Raw genomic sequence first — 13,400 nt, 5'->3', positions numbered from 1 at the left:
CCATCCTGGCCTCCAAGGAGCACTCTGGCTGCACTTCTTCCAAAACAGATCTATTGGTTCTTTTGGCAGTCCATGGCACTTTTAGTATTCTCCTGCATTTGGCGTAAGTCTTCTTAAATGATCATTATCAAACACTGATCTAAGGGCTGAAGTACATGACGCATGCAGCTATTTATTAAGATAACTTTAACATTAGGATGCACATTGGCAAATGTATTTAAAGTGCCGAAAGGACTTTGAGGAATCAACAGGACTTTGAATTCAAGAGGTATTTTCTTTCAAGTAGTCTTGAACCAGAAAGCAGTGTTCAAATCCTTCCTTGAGGAGAGGAGGAGTTATCCAGGTTTTGCTGTTTGGATGCCAGTGAACTGGAAACTTGGCTTGGTTTTTAATTCTGAGAATATTTGTGCAAAGGTTTCTGTAGACCAGTGATGGTTTCACTATGAGATCACTTCAATTACTGGCACATAACTGAACTGTCAGCCTCTCTGTTTTGATGACCTTGTGTCAGTATTAGTGGGCTCATACTCTTCCAAAGGGCAATGGGCTCATTCAAAGGCTTCCTATGCATAGCAGTCTCAATAGCCTGGAAGAGTGGTTCAGGTGCATAATTTTCTTCATTAATCACTTTCTGCACTTCTAGACGATACAATAGAGAAGCTGAAGAATCTTCTATACCACTGTAACATCAGGTTTGGTCTCCAGGTCATACTGACACTTATATTTCTGAAACCACCCCTTGATTCCAGGGGAAAAAAAAAAATTCTGCAAACCTTTCAGGACCTGAAACTGCATCATGGAAAAGTCCACTTGCCTGGTCACAGATCTCTTGCATAGAAAAATTTTCATAATTCCTTTGCATATCATCAATCCAGAGGATTAACATCACATGCCTGAAAAATGTTCCGTAATACCTTTGCATATCATCAACCCAAAGGCTACATCGTTTCCATCTTCTCCATCTTTGAGTTACATAGGATAAAGCATCTTTTTAAGTGAGATAGGTGCATAAGAGGTAAAATTGATGATCTGACTGCCCTGTAAACTTTCACTCGATTCACAATAAAAGCTTAAAAAGGAAAAAAGAGGCAATTCTGATCTGAATAGCATTTTCAGCTTTCTGGATTGTGCAAACTATGGATTCAATAATACCATATAAGCTTTCCATGTAGCCTTTTTAACTTTTTTTCTTGAAGAAGCAGATGAAGAACATCCCTTTTGTCTTCTAAAGACATCAGTCTTCCTGCCTTTTTGGCTATTTTCTGTAGTGTCAGTATCCTTGTGACTTGCTTTACTCTCCACCTTCTCAGTAGTCACACCTATTGGCGCCAGGTTTCTGCTTTATGCTAATTACTGCAATTTGAACATAACTTACTAGAGATTTAATATCCCTGAGGATCACAGTATTAACATCTGATGTTTAAACACCAAATGTTGCTATAAACAACACAAAGATGAATAATACTAAATTGTGACACTGGGTACAAATGGCAGAAGTATAATAGAGAAAAATGAATATGGGATACAGTCAAAAGACAAGGCTGTGGCAACTCTGAATGACTCCCATACAGGCAATTCAAAATTTTTACATTTACTGAAAAGGTACACAGAAGTAAACCTACCTATACTCAAATTTTCAGTATGGACAACTTGCAGGTAGAAATAGATTATTGTACTATAAATTCTACTCTAAGTTATCAGAAAGAAAGTCACTGTCTATATAGTTAAGACAGTATTGGTGTTATGAATTCCCTATGCTGAACATCATAAATCCAATTTTATGTGAAAGGCAAATACAACATATATGTATGTTCTGTAAACACACAGCAAGTCAATCAAACATTATCGTCTGACAAAAGGCAACCTCTAGAGATGTAGATGTAAAGGTCAGGCAAATCCATAGCCAATGCTCCAGAAACAACTACCCAAGAAGAAACTGACAGTGAAAAAATCAACTAGCCCCTTTCCAATACCCGGCCACTGATACTTTACTTTTATCCCCTCCTCCTGGGAAGATAGAGCGAAGCCTGGCTTTCTTATTCTTCTCTTCAGGGGCCATGGGAAGTGGTTTGGAGCTGTGGTTCAGCGCTGAAGAATCCCGGTTGTTACTATTCATCCTCAGTGGGGGAGCTGGGGGTTTCTCTTCATTATCCAGGCTGTCAGACATTTTCAGTTATATCAAATTTCACAGCTCCTAAAGAAAAACAGGAGAAAATAGGGGTTAAGGAAGAAGACATTAAAGAGAGCGAGAGAGAAGAGATATGGGGATTCTATTATCATAGTAATAAAAGTGTTGGTTTGACATTGGTTTCAGTTTTGTGTTGATAAGTTTGATTTGGTGTTTTCCTAGAGGAATGGGAAGTGTCTCCCAAAGACCAATTTCCAAAGAAGGAAAATAAAGACAACATGCAAGGCTTTTTCCTATGTGTCCACACACATAATGACTCTTGCTTTTCCCACTATGAAATTCTCTCTTCTCTGCTGTCCACGTACAGTCTTTCTTCTATACAAAGGGTATCCTGATGCTCCTCACTGTTAGGTAGAACAATTATAATTCGAAATGGATACAGACCTGGCTGCTCACAACAATGATTCAACAGTGACTTTAACATTGGGATGTCTTTGGGGACTGCACTCAATTTACATAGTGCACCCTACTGTTTCATGGAAATAATTTGAAAAGCAATCCAGCAAATCTGGCAGTTTATTAAACAGTCAAGAGTATTAAATCGATGCCCTATCTTCTCGCATGCAGGTAGAAGGTAAAGGTGGGCCAAACATCATTACGAGCAAAAAGAAGCTCCAGAGGAAACATCAAACCTTACTCTGGGCATAATTTTTATCCTGGAAGAAGGAACAGCTAGAAAGATTACAGGAGTAGTAGGGTTTTTAGTAACTTAATTGTTCCTGATTTCATTATTCTTTAGCATTTTGTGCCTGTGGCTGAATATATGCCTATATTCAAGTTTCATCCCACTCCTAGGGTAAAGTAAACTGGGAAAACCTGGATTCCCCAAGGCAATGCTCCTGTTGCTAAGTGTATTCTTACCGGAATGCAGGTCCTTCCATTAGAGCCCTGACTCTTGCCAATACAAGTCAGGTGTTGAGAAGGCAACTGACTTACATAGTCTGAATATAAGGAAAATAAATTAAACCCCATTGTAATAAAATTTATGTAAATGTACAAAACCTGACATCAAATTAAGAGTATGAGAACTCTACAAACAATTCAAAACCATCACTTTATTCCAGCATTAATGGCTATAATGAGAAATGATCTATTGTGATTTTTTTTAAAGCTGTTTAGTAGCTATAATGTGTTCATTCTTTTTCATGCTAAACTGTAACTCATATCATGTTACACTGAAATTAAAAAAAAAACTATAGTCTTAAATTCTTTCAAATGTATTTGACCTATAAGTACTTGAGAATGTTGTTGTTACTGTTGTTAAGTGTCATCAAGTTGTTCTGACTCATAATGACCCTGTATAGGGTTTAGGATTCGGGGGTGATAGGTTTGAACAGGTGACCTTTTGGTTAGTGGTGGTGGTGGTGAGCTGAGGAGTCTATTCTAACTCATAGTGACCCTGCATAGGATTTTTGAGTCTGTAAATCTTTATGGGAGCAGAAAGCCTCATCTTTCTCCCACGGAACCACAGGTAGTTTCGGTTAGTAGTCCAGTGCTTATCCTGCAGTGCCACACTAGGACTTGAGAATATATTAATATTTAAAATTTCTTCATTTACACATATGACTGCCAATTAACTGTCTTGACTAGGACAAGAGATCTCTTTTATTCTCCTTTGCCTATGTTTCATGTTTCACATCATCTTAATAAATTAAGTAATAGTGAATTATATGATATTGTGGGACCCTAAGAAGAAAACTCCATTTTCTACTTAGGCTAAAGCACGTCTCCCTGTTTCAGGAATGTGCCTGGTCAGTTAGTACCAGACGGAGATGACCCCCTTCCCCTACGAGCCATAAAAGTAGAGATAAACTCTCCTGACAAACCCAAGGCTAGATAATGTATGTCTTCCTTACCCTAATTAAACTGTCCTAGCATAACAAACGCCTTCCTTACCCTAATGAAGCTATCCTAGCTATAGGTAGTGGTCAATCGAATTGTGTAATCTCGTACCTTACTAAGTGTAAACCAATCCTAGAGAAGTTAGGTAGAAGACCCCCGAATCTGTTTGTAAAAATCTATAAAAACCCCGCTATCAGAAAGCTCGGGGCTCTATCCCTAATCCGCTGCTTCGGTTAAGGGTAGAGACCTGGCTCGAGCTTGAATAAAGCAACCCTTGTGCACTTGCATTGGCTTCTGCATCGACTCCTCGGGTGGTTTTTGGGGACCCTGAACACTGGGCATAACAATATGGCTTTTCTAGTTGTAGATGTTTTTAACTCTGACCAAGTGACTAGGTGGTGGTGTTGTTAAGTGCCGTCGAGTTGATTCCGACCCATAGTGACCCTGCATAGGGTTTCCAAGGAGCAGCTGGTGAGCTTAAACCACCAACCTTGCAGTTCAAATGACTATTGCAGTGACTAGATTGTTATTGTTAAGTACCGGGGAGTCGGTTCCGACTCATAGTGACCCTACACAGGGTTTTTGAGGCTGCAAATCGTTACAGGAGCAGAATGCCTCATCTTTCTCCCGCGAAACCGCTGGTAGTTTCAAACTGCTGACCTTGAGGCTAGCAGCCCAATTCGTAACCACTACGCTGCCAGAGCTCCTTACAGTGACTAGGTTGTTGTTATGTGCCGTGGAGTTGGTTCTGACTCATAGAGACCCTTTACAGGGTTTCTGAGGTCTTTACGGGAGCAGAAAGCCTAATCTTTCTCCCGCGGAACAGCTGGTAGTTTTGAACTGCTGACCGTGAGATTCATAGCCCGATTCGTAACCACTACGCTACCAGAACTCCTTACAATGACTAGGCGTTGTTGTTAAGTGCCGTCGAGTCGGTTCCAACCCATAGCAACCTTGTACAGGGTTTCAAAGGCTGTAAATTTTCATGGGAGCAGAAAGCCTCATCTTTCTCCCACAGAGCGGCTGGTAGTTTCGAACTCCTGACCTTAAGGTTCACAGCCTGACTCGTAACCACTATGACTGACTAGGTAGGACTATGTGGTACTCTAACATGAGGATTGGTCAGTTTTGCCAATTGATCAGTTTAAAATGAGCCACATCAGAAGCAGGAAAGGGGGATGTCATTTCCATCAAGAAAGACAAGCCAGGAGCAAAGTGCATTCTTTAGATCCCCAGATCCCTGAGCACTGAATCTCCTTAATCCAGGAGACAGAAAGTTGTAATAACAAAAGAGTGGCAGCAACAGAACCAAGAGCTCGAGACAGAGTAGAGGACTTCCCAGGTCACAGAATGAGAGCGCTGAGTGCACCTGGGCAGTGACTTACTGAAAAAGCAGGCTGAAGTTCCTTTTGAACATTCATTGGCAGCATTAAAAAAGCTTTGTAACATTGTCCCAGCAGGGCAGAGGTTATGGGACTGCATGCCTGAGAGACCCAGAACCAAAGTGAGTTTTACCTGTGGACATGGCTGAGAAGAGGCTGTCCTGACAGAACTCTGTTCTGAGCATTTCTGATGCTGAGTTGTATGTCAGTTTGAACAGCTAGGTTGGTGGTACAAGCTCAACAGCCTCTCCTCGGAAATCCTATACAGGGTCACTATGGGTTGAAATCAACTCGACAGCACTTAACAACAACAACAAGCTTCCCTAATAACCCCATAATCATGAGCATTGTCTGTGAGTTTCTTGTGGCTAGTGCAATGAATGATCAAACCCAGCAGAGACATAGACAATGCTGTGTGTGGGAGGGGCAGATGGTGTCAGAATTGGTAAAGAAGTTTGTAGGGTGGAGACATGTCTCATAGGAACTGGCCTTGTGCTGATGCTGAATTTGAATTCTCCTTCCTTTATGAAGCCAGAGAAGGTCAGCCTCCACCCAATGCCCTTTTTACCAGACCAAATTCTGTATCTTTTCAGTAATCATGCTAGTGAAACTACTCAATAATAAAGGGCTTGTTGCCAGTGATAACAGTTGGATAAGTTTCACATTTTCCTATGTTGATGAAACTACAATACAAGATAAAATGAAAAAGGCAGCTGTGATGTCAAGAATAAAGTATATCTTAATCAGAACTCAACTAGAGGAATATTTAAAAACAAACAAACAAACAACAACACCATTTTTGACAAAAGAAACAAGAGTAAATTGCTACAATTTAATGAACTTGACCTATACTTACGGAAGTAGTAGCTGAAAATACCAACTGAGAAGGAAGAAGACTTCACATCAAGTATCAACCCTATTCCCTCTATATACATTTTAGATGTTATTGTTGTTAGGTGCCATCGAGTCGGTATCCACTCATAGCAGAACTAAACACTGACCGATCCTGGGCCAACCTCACCACTGTTGCCACACTTGAGCCCATCGATGCTGCCACTTTGCCAATCCATCTCGTTTATTGTCTTTCTCTTTTTCTCTGACCCTCCACTTTACCAGACAGGGACTGGTCCCTCCTGAAAATATGGACAAAGTATGAGAGAAGAAGTCTGGCTATCCTGGCTTCCAGGGATCAGTCTGATTGTACTTCTTCCAACATAGATTGGTTTGTTCTTTTGGCAGTCCATGGGGTACTTTTTTTTTTAAAGTTTTTATTGTGAATTATGTGATAGTTTACATGGGAGAGCATTAGCTTTACATTCATCCTATCTTATTTCATTTCATTGCAATGATTACAATCCCCTGAATGCATCATCAAACAACCAAAGGCTACATCCTGCAAGCCTGCCCCTGGCTGTCAGCACACAGCCCTTTTCCCTCCCTGTGTCCAGAGTCCCCAGCCACTCCATCTCTCCAAGTCATCGTCTCTGTCTCCACCTCTGGAGTCACTCTTTCTCTGGGTAGGGTCCCACACTCTGCTCTTCTCCCTTGATGGTCCCACGGACCTCCTCTCTCCTGGACTGCAAAATCAACCACTCCCCTCCTTTTGTTGCAAAATGCTACCTTTACATTTGCAACAATAGCAATCAGTCTTGATAGCAATTATTCACTATTGAACCACAAGAGTCTTATCCCCATCTCCTTTCATCAGCCCCTTCGTGGAGATTCTACATTCCCCCACACCCTCTGGAACAAGGTTCCCTCTTGAAAGCTTGTAAGCCAGTCACTTCGTTCCTTTGTAGCCCCACCCCCATTTTGGGTAACCAATGTCTAAGTTGCCCATATTTGTTGAGCCTGTGTACTGAGGGGGTGTCCATGGGGTACTTTTAATATTCTCCTCCAACACCATGACTCAAATGCATCAACTCTCCTGCTGTCTTCCTTATTCACTGTACAATTTTCACATGCATATGAGGTTACTGAAAATAACATGGCTTGGGTCAGGTGCACCTTAGTCCTCAAATTGGTATCTTGCTCTTGAACACTTAAAAGAGGTTTTGTGCAGCAGATTTGCCTAATGCAACATATCATTTCATTTCTTAACTGATGCTTCCATGAGTGTTGATGGTTGATCTGAGAAAAGTGAAGTCTTTCACAACTTCAATCTTGTCTTCATTTATATTGATTGCTATTTATTGGTCTAGTGGCAAGGAATTTTGCTTTCATTACACTGAGGTGTAACACTGTAACACACAGGCTGTGTGTGGTGTGTGGTCTTTGATCTTTATCAGTAAGTATTTTAAGTCCTCTTTACATTCAGCAAGCAAAGTTGTATCATCTGCATATTGCAGTTTGTTAATGAGTCTTCCTCCTATCAAGATGCCATGGTTTTCTTCACATATTATATATTTCTTCAGAGTCTTAAGAAGGAGTATCTCTCTCTTTTCTTTCCTACTCCCACTCTTCTCCCTAGCTCAATCTCTTCTCTCTCTCTCTCTCTCTCTCTCTCTCTCTCTCTCTCTCTCTCTCTCTCACACACACACACACACACACACACACAGACTTTACTTGCTTATCTTTTGACACAAAGCTTTACTGGAAAGGGTTTTAGAGAAAAAGTATTATCAAGATGCATGGCAACTTTAGATGAAATAATTGATCAATTAATCTTATTATTAACAATTCTCATTATTCTCTCATTCCTCCAAAATGCATTGATTCATTCTATCTCAGTCCATGTTCGATAGGATGAAAATGCAGCCAACTTTCATGAATCTAGAAGTCAAGGTAAATGATGTGTAACTAGATACTCTTGCTAATGTAATCATAATGTACGCTATGTCATACAAGTTAAATCGATGTAACCAAAAATGCACAATGTATCCATTTGCCACATGCAGTCTAGCCAGTGTGGGAAGGGGTAAGAATCCAGAAATACTAGCACTACAACTTGCAAGGCTATCCATCAAATCACAAGCAACTGGAATAAACAATGCTCTCATCAGATCTGATGTCATCCTATAAACATCAAATCACAAGCAACTGGAATAAACAATGCTCTCATCAGATGTATAAGTCATCCTATAAACATATAGAAAGAACCAACATGTCTGTATTGTTCCGACTGTTTTCAAAATCTAAATAACTGTTTATTTGCATATTTTTCCCAATGAATACTGCCCTTTTTACCAAAACAAAACCCTAGGCCAGCGGATGCACACCCATGATCAAGTAAACCCAAAGATTAGATTCCAAAAATAGTGCCCATCCAATGCTATTGTCACAAATTGGTAAGCACACGAATCTTAAGCTTGATGCCTTTTTCATATCAAACTAGAGAGTCCACCACAGGACTGAGATATATATATATAGCCTAGAAGAAATTTCCAGGGTGAACTTCCTAATGTCTCTGACACATCTGTATGAAGATTAGTGTTCCAGGAAGCCTTCTGCTGATAACAGCCTTACAATATCCACTTGACATAAGCACATACGAAAGAAGATGGACTTCAGGCTTTAAAAATAGAGTAATCAAATTAACAACAACAACAAAACTCTATGAGCGTTTCAAACTTGTAAAACTTGGGAAATCTTTAAATCCAGTTTTAGTTCTATTGTTCAAATAGAATTGAACTTTTACTGGTAGTTTCCAGATTTCACAGTAGTAGGTAAAGAGTCAAACAATGGTTCCAAAGACAATTATATTAACACTGGGCTGTTCATTGTAAATGAGGATGAGAGTGCTGCTTTTAGTATCAGAGTGGTATTGCTGTTCTTGTTGTAACGTGCCATTGAGTGTGTTCCCACCCATAGCAACCCTGTCTAGGGGTTCTGAAGAGCATCTGGTGAGTTTGAACCACCAATCTTGCGGTTCAAACCAACCTTGTGGTCGACCGTTTATCCTACAGTGCCACATACTTTGATGGCAAGAAAAGTGAGCCAAGAATTATCTGCCGACTCTTTCCTGGGCTCCCTTGTAACCGAAAGCAAACATTTTCAAGATAGCTAGCTGAAGCTCTGAGTCCTGGTGTAGTGCTAAAAGGATACACACTGGACCTGCTAGCTGCAAGGTCGGCATTTCAAACCCACCAGTCGCTCCTCGGAAACGAGGGTCGCTACGAGTCCGAACTGACTTAATGGCATATTTAACAACAACAACATACAGCTGAGCCTTCAGGTATAGCCTGTGTCCTGAAAAAAATTATGCTTGCTAACTGGCCTGTGTTATCACTAAGCCCATTTATCTTGGTGTCATTATTAGCAACTGGGCCAACTGGCTCAGCAGACACTTAGGACTGACAGTGTAAGAAGATGTAACATAGTGGTAGTGGTGGTGGTGGTCATGTGCCGTGGAGTCGGTTCCGACTCACAGCGACCCTGTACAGGGTTTCTGAGGTTGTAACTCTTTATGGGAGCAGGAAGCCTCATCTTTCTCCCATGGAACAGCTGGTAGTTTCAAACTGCTGACCTTGAGGTTAGCAGCCCGATTCGTAACATTAATTGTACACCCCCTTCCAAAAAAAAAAAAAAAAAAAAAAAGACAAGAGAAACCCATCTTACCTTTCACAAAGGAGTAAATATAGTATAATTTGAAAAGAATATTATACGTTGCTTTGCATTTCTATAACATTAATTCCCATAATATACTAAATGCCAAAATGGAGAGAAAGAACATTCATCTCATTTTAGAGGAGGAGAAGGCACCAGGTTTGAAACCCCACTACCGCTCTCAGACTAGGTTGAAGAAGCCGTGCAACCACTAAGTATGTCCAACAGATGGGTCCAACTTAACATTTCCATCATCTTTTCTCACACGGAAAGTAGTTATTATACATGACTTTCTCCTCATTGGTGCACAAGTCCCTTGAGGAGAAGAGCCCTTTAGTCATAAGACTATGCTCTCATACCAGCTAGTGCAGACATTAAATACATATGCAAAGTCATGAAGTGGAACTCTAGCTGTTCTGTGCCTTTGCTTCAGCTATGAGTATAGTTTTCAGAACGTTGCATAAGCCTATATACCTACTCCCGGAAGACTGGAGTCAAGAAGGCATGTTTGAAAATACTGGTCACTAACTCAACTGCCAAACAACTTGGAATCCCATAGAAGACATCTACGATCTGATTACCAGCACCTCACTTTTTGATGTACAGATTTATAATGTCCAATGACCTTTCATGTCTGGCCTTATTTAAGCCTATCACAACTACTGTGATGAAGGGGAGCACCATCCCCACATTCCACATACAGTTTAAGTGACTTTCCAGGGGTCACAAAATCAATTAAAAGCCCTAAGCTCTTGCTCTTAATTCCATTTCCACGACACCAAAAACAATGTATACCCAATTAAAACCACAACACACACACAACTCTTCATATTCACACTCTTATCCTCCCAAAATAGTTCCAACATTCCCAGCTTTTTCAGGTCAATCCACTTCAAGCTGGTACTTACTGATTTCAACTGCTTTTCTCATCCAAACGCCCAGGACTAGGTGATTTACTGACAGAACTCCAACAGGTTTCTCTGGCTGGTTGTACTGATTCTTAGATGGCCCTCTTTTGGAGCCTGTCTGTTCTGGGGCACTCACCAAGGGAACTCTGCTATCAGAGACAGGGGTGTGCTGTTTCAGAGAGCCTCACCTGGGAGATACCATTACAGTGTGTAATGGAGGTGAGCCATTTCTAAGATCATTTGATCAGGAGGAGATGAGCTACTGGTTAGGTAGAAGATTTGCTAAAGGAGCAGGATGAGCAAGGGAGGCACTAGCTCTTTTTTCAGCTTCCTAGTTTCAATCTTAGATCTTGGACAAGATAGCTCACCACTGACATACATATAGGCACACTCACATACTTACAAGTAAATGAGGTCAGGTCTGCTTCAGTCTCGTTCTATACAAACATCTTTATGAGTAACTTTATTGTTTTCAACAGGAACTTGACATGTTCAATAAGCCAGAATATTATAATTGCAAATTTCAATGTCAGATTGCAAATCAAGAAGTCAATGGATATACCCCAGGATCCTGACCTCATATACTGCATATAGTATGCTGGACATACAGTTCTTTTTCAAACTAGTTCTTCAGCTTCTAAATATATACTTTATTATTCATTGTACATGCTGCACAAGCTAACATTATGGTTGTGTGCCATTGAGTTGGTTCGACTCATACCAACCTTGTTGAGGGTTTCAGAGGACCACATGGTAGGTTGGAACTGCTGACCTTGCAGTTATCAGTCCAGTTCTTATTCCACAGTACTAAAGTGTAATGGTTACGAATCGGGCTGCCAACCTCAGGGTCAGCAGTTCGAAACTACCAGCTGTTCCGTGGGAGAAAGATGAGGCTTTGTGCTCTTGTAAAGATTTACAGCCTCAGAAACCCTGTAAGGGTCACTATGAGTCGGAACCGACTCCATGTCACATAACAACAATAGTACTGCCAAGAAAAGTGAATGCATTCATAGAGGTTTTAGTATTTACATTTCCAATATTGATGCTTTTAAAACAATAGAGATAGACATATTTTAAGCATAAAATTAGAAATTATTAGCCTAAAAGATGCCTCAAAGAAATTGGTGGGGGAAAAGAAAGGGGGTGCAAAACCTAGTAATAAAACGTCCTAATTCTCAAAACCCAGAATACAGTATTCTTGGAGGCGTTCAGATGGAAAAACTAGATGCAAACTAACAGCCCAAGTGAGCCAATATGACAAACCAAAGTATGCCCTATACTCTTCTGCAAAGCTTCATAATGAGGGTTTACAGGCTACAAGGAGTACTTGTGTTAAGCACAGAACTGCCAACCAAGTTTGTAGGACTAAATCTCTTAACCTTAGGTCTTTATTTCTGAAGAATTAAGTAATACTGGGGTTGTATATGCAAGAGAACAGATCTGAAATCGCTGGAACAAAGTCACATATGTGAGACTTAAAAGAACCAGGATACTGACTCCCGATAAGTACAGCAGAAGAGATCAGTATGGCCTGACACAAAGCATTTTTTAGAATATAGTAACATATCAACAGGACAGATCTCTTTTGAAAAAATGTATTTGAACTATAACATCTGGAGAAAGAAACTTCTTATCATGTTACATTTAAGAATTTAATGCACAGTAAATTAAAAGTATTGACTTTTGATCAATAGGTCTTTTTAGAACCCAAAAGAATTGTCTCCAACAATGGAAAAGTGACTAATTCTAGCTCTGTTTCTGAATTAGTCTGTAATTTTGAGAATATCATTACACTTTCATAAATTTTATTCACTCATTTAGCATTTAAACCTAACCACTGTCCTGGTGTGGCACTGTGGGTTAATGCACCAGACTGCAAAGCCATTTGAACTGCAAGGTTGATGGTTCAAGCTCACCAGCTGCTCTTTGGAAACCTGTACAGGGTTGCTATGGGTCAGAAATGACTTGATGGCACTTCACAACAATAACAGCTGTCATGAAGTCAGTTCTGACTCATAAGCAACATAAAAGACAGAGTAGAACTACTTCCTGGGGATGCAATGGCTGTAAATCTTTGAGGAAACAGACAATCTCATCTTTCTTCCATGGAGTGGCTATTGGGTTCGAACTGTTGACCTTCAGGTGAGCAACCCAACGTGCAACCTACCAAGACACCAGGGCTCTTATATTCGGGCTTTTACAGAGTGCCTAGTATTAGCCTACGTAGGTAATGGTTTGGAAGGAGAACAAAGAGTAGCTAATGTTGACCAGAGTGAGACCAGAGAATTGAGCACTTGAGTAGGGTACTGAAGAATGTGTTAAGAGTTTACCATGTACTAAGGCATAAACATCGATATCTTAGGCATTAGTGAGCTGAAATGGACTGGTATTGGCCATTTTGAATCTGATAACCGCATGGTTTACTATGTAGGGAATGACAAATTGAAAAGGAATGGTGTTGCATTCATCGTCAAAAAGAACATATCCAGATCAGTCATGAGGTACAACGCTGTAAGTGATAGGATAATATCCATG

At 40.4% G+C, this 13,400-nt stretch overlaps 1 protein-coding gene across 4 annotated transcripts in view; it reads right to left on the bottom strand.

Moving 5' to 3' along the window:
• PAK3 (p21 protein (Cdc42/Rac)-activated kinase 3) overlaps window positions 1-13,400 on the bottom strand; it is a 384,476-nt gene that overhangs the window by 117,834 nt on the left and 253,242 nt on the right. For all 4 annotated transcript variants that reach the window (XM_006873248.1, XM_006873245.1, XM_006873246.1 and 1 more), the window contains one exon: window positions 1,993-2,194. In XM_006873248.1, the coding sequence (XP_006873310.1) occupies window positions 1,993-2,167 (175 nt within the window). In that variant the 5' untranslated portion in view covers window positions 2,168-2,194. Of the gene's footprint in view, window positions 1-1,992; window positions 2,195-13,400 lie in introns of those variants that run through there.

Source organism: Chrysochloris asiatica, unplaced genomic scaffold, assembly GCF_000296735.1.
Source record: "Chrysochloris asiatica unplaced genomic scaffold, ChrAsi1.0 scaffold00231, whole genome shotgun sequence".
Taxonomy (NCBI): domain Eukaryota; kingdom Metazoa; phylum Chordata; class Mammalia; order Afrosoricida; family Chrysochloridae; genus Chrysochloris; species Chrysochloris asiatica.
This window is presented reverse-complemented; position numbering and strand designations above follow the sequence as displayed.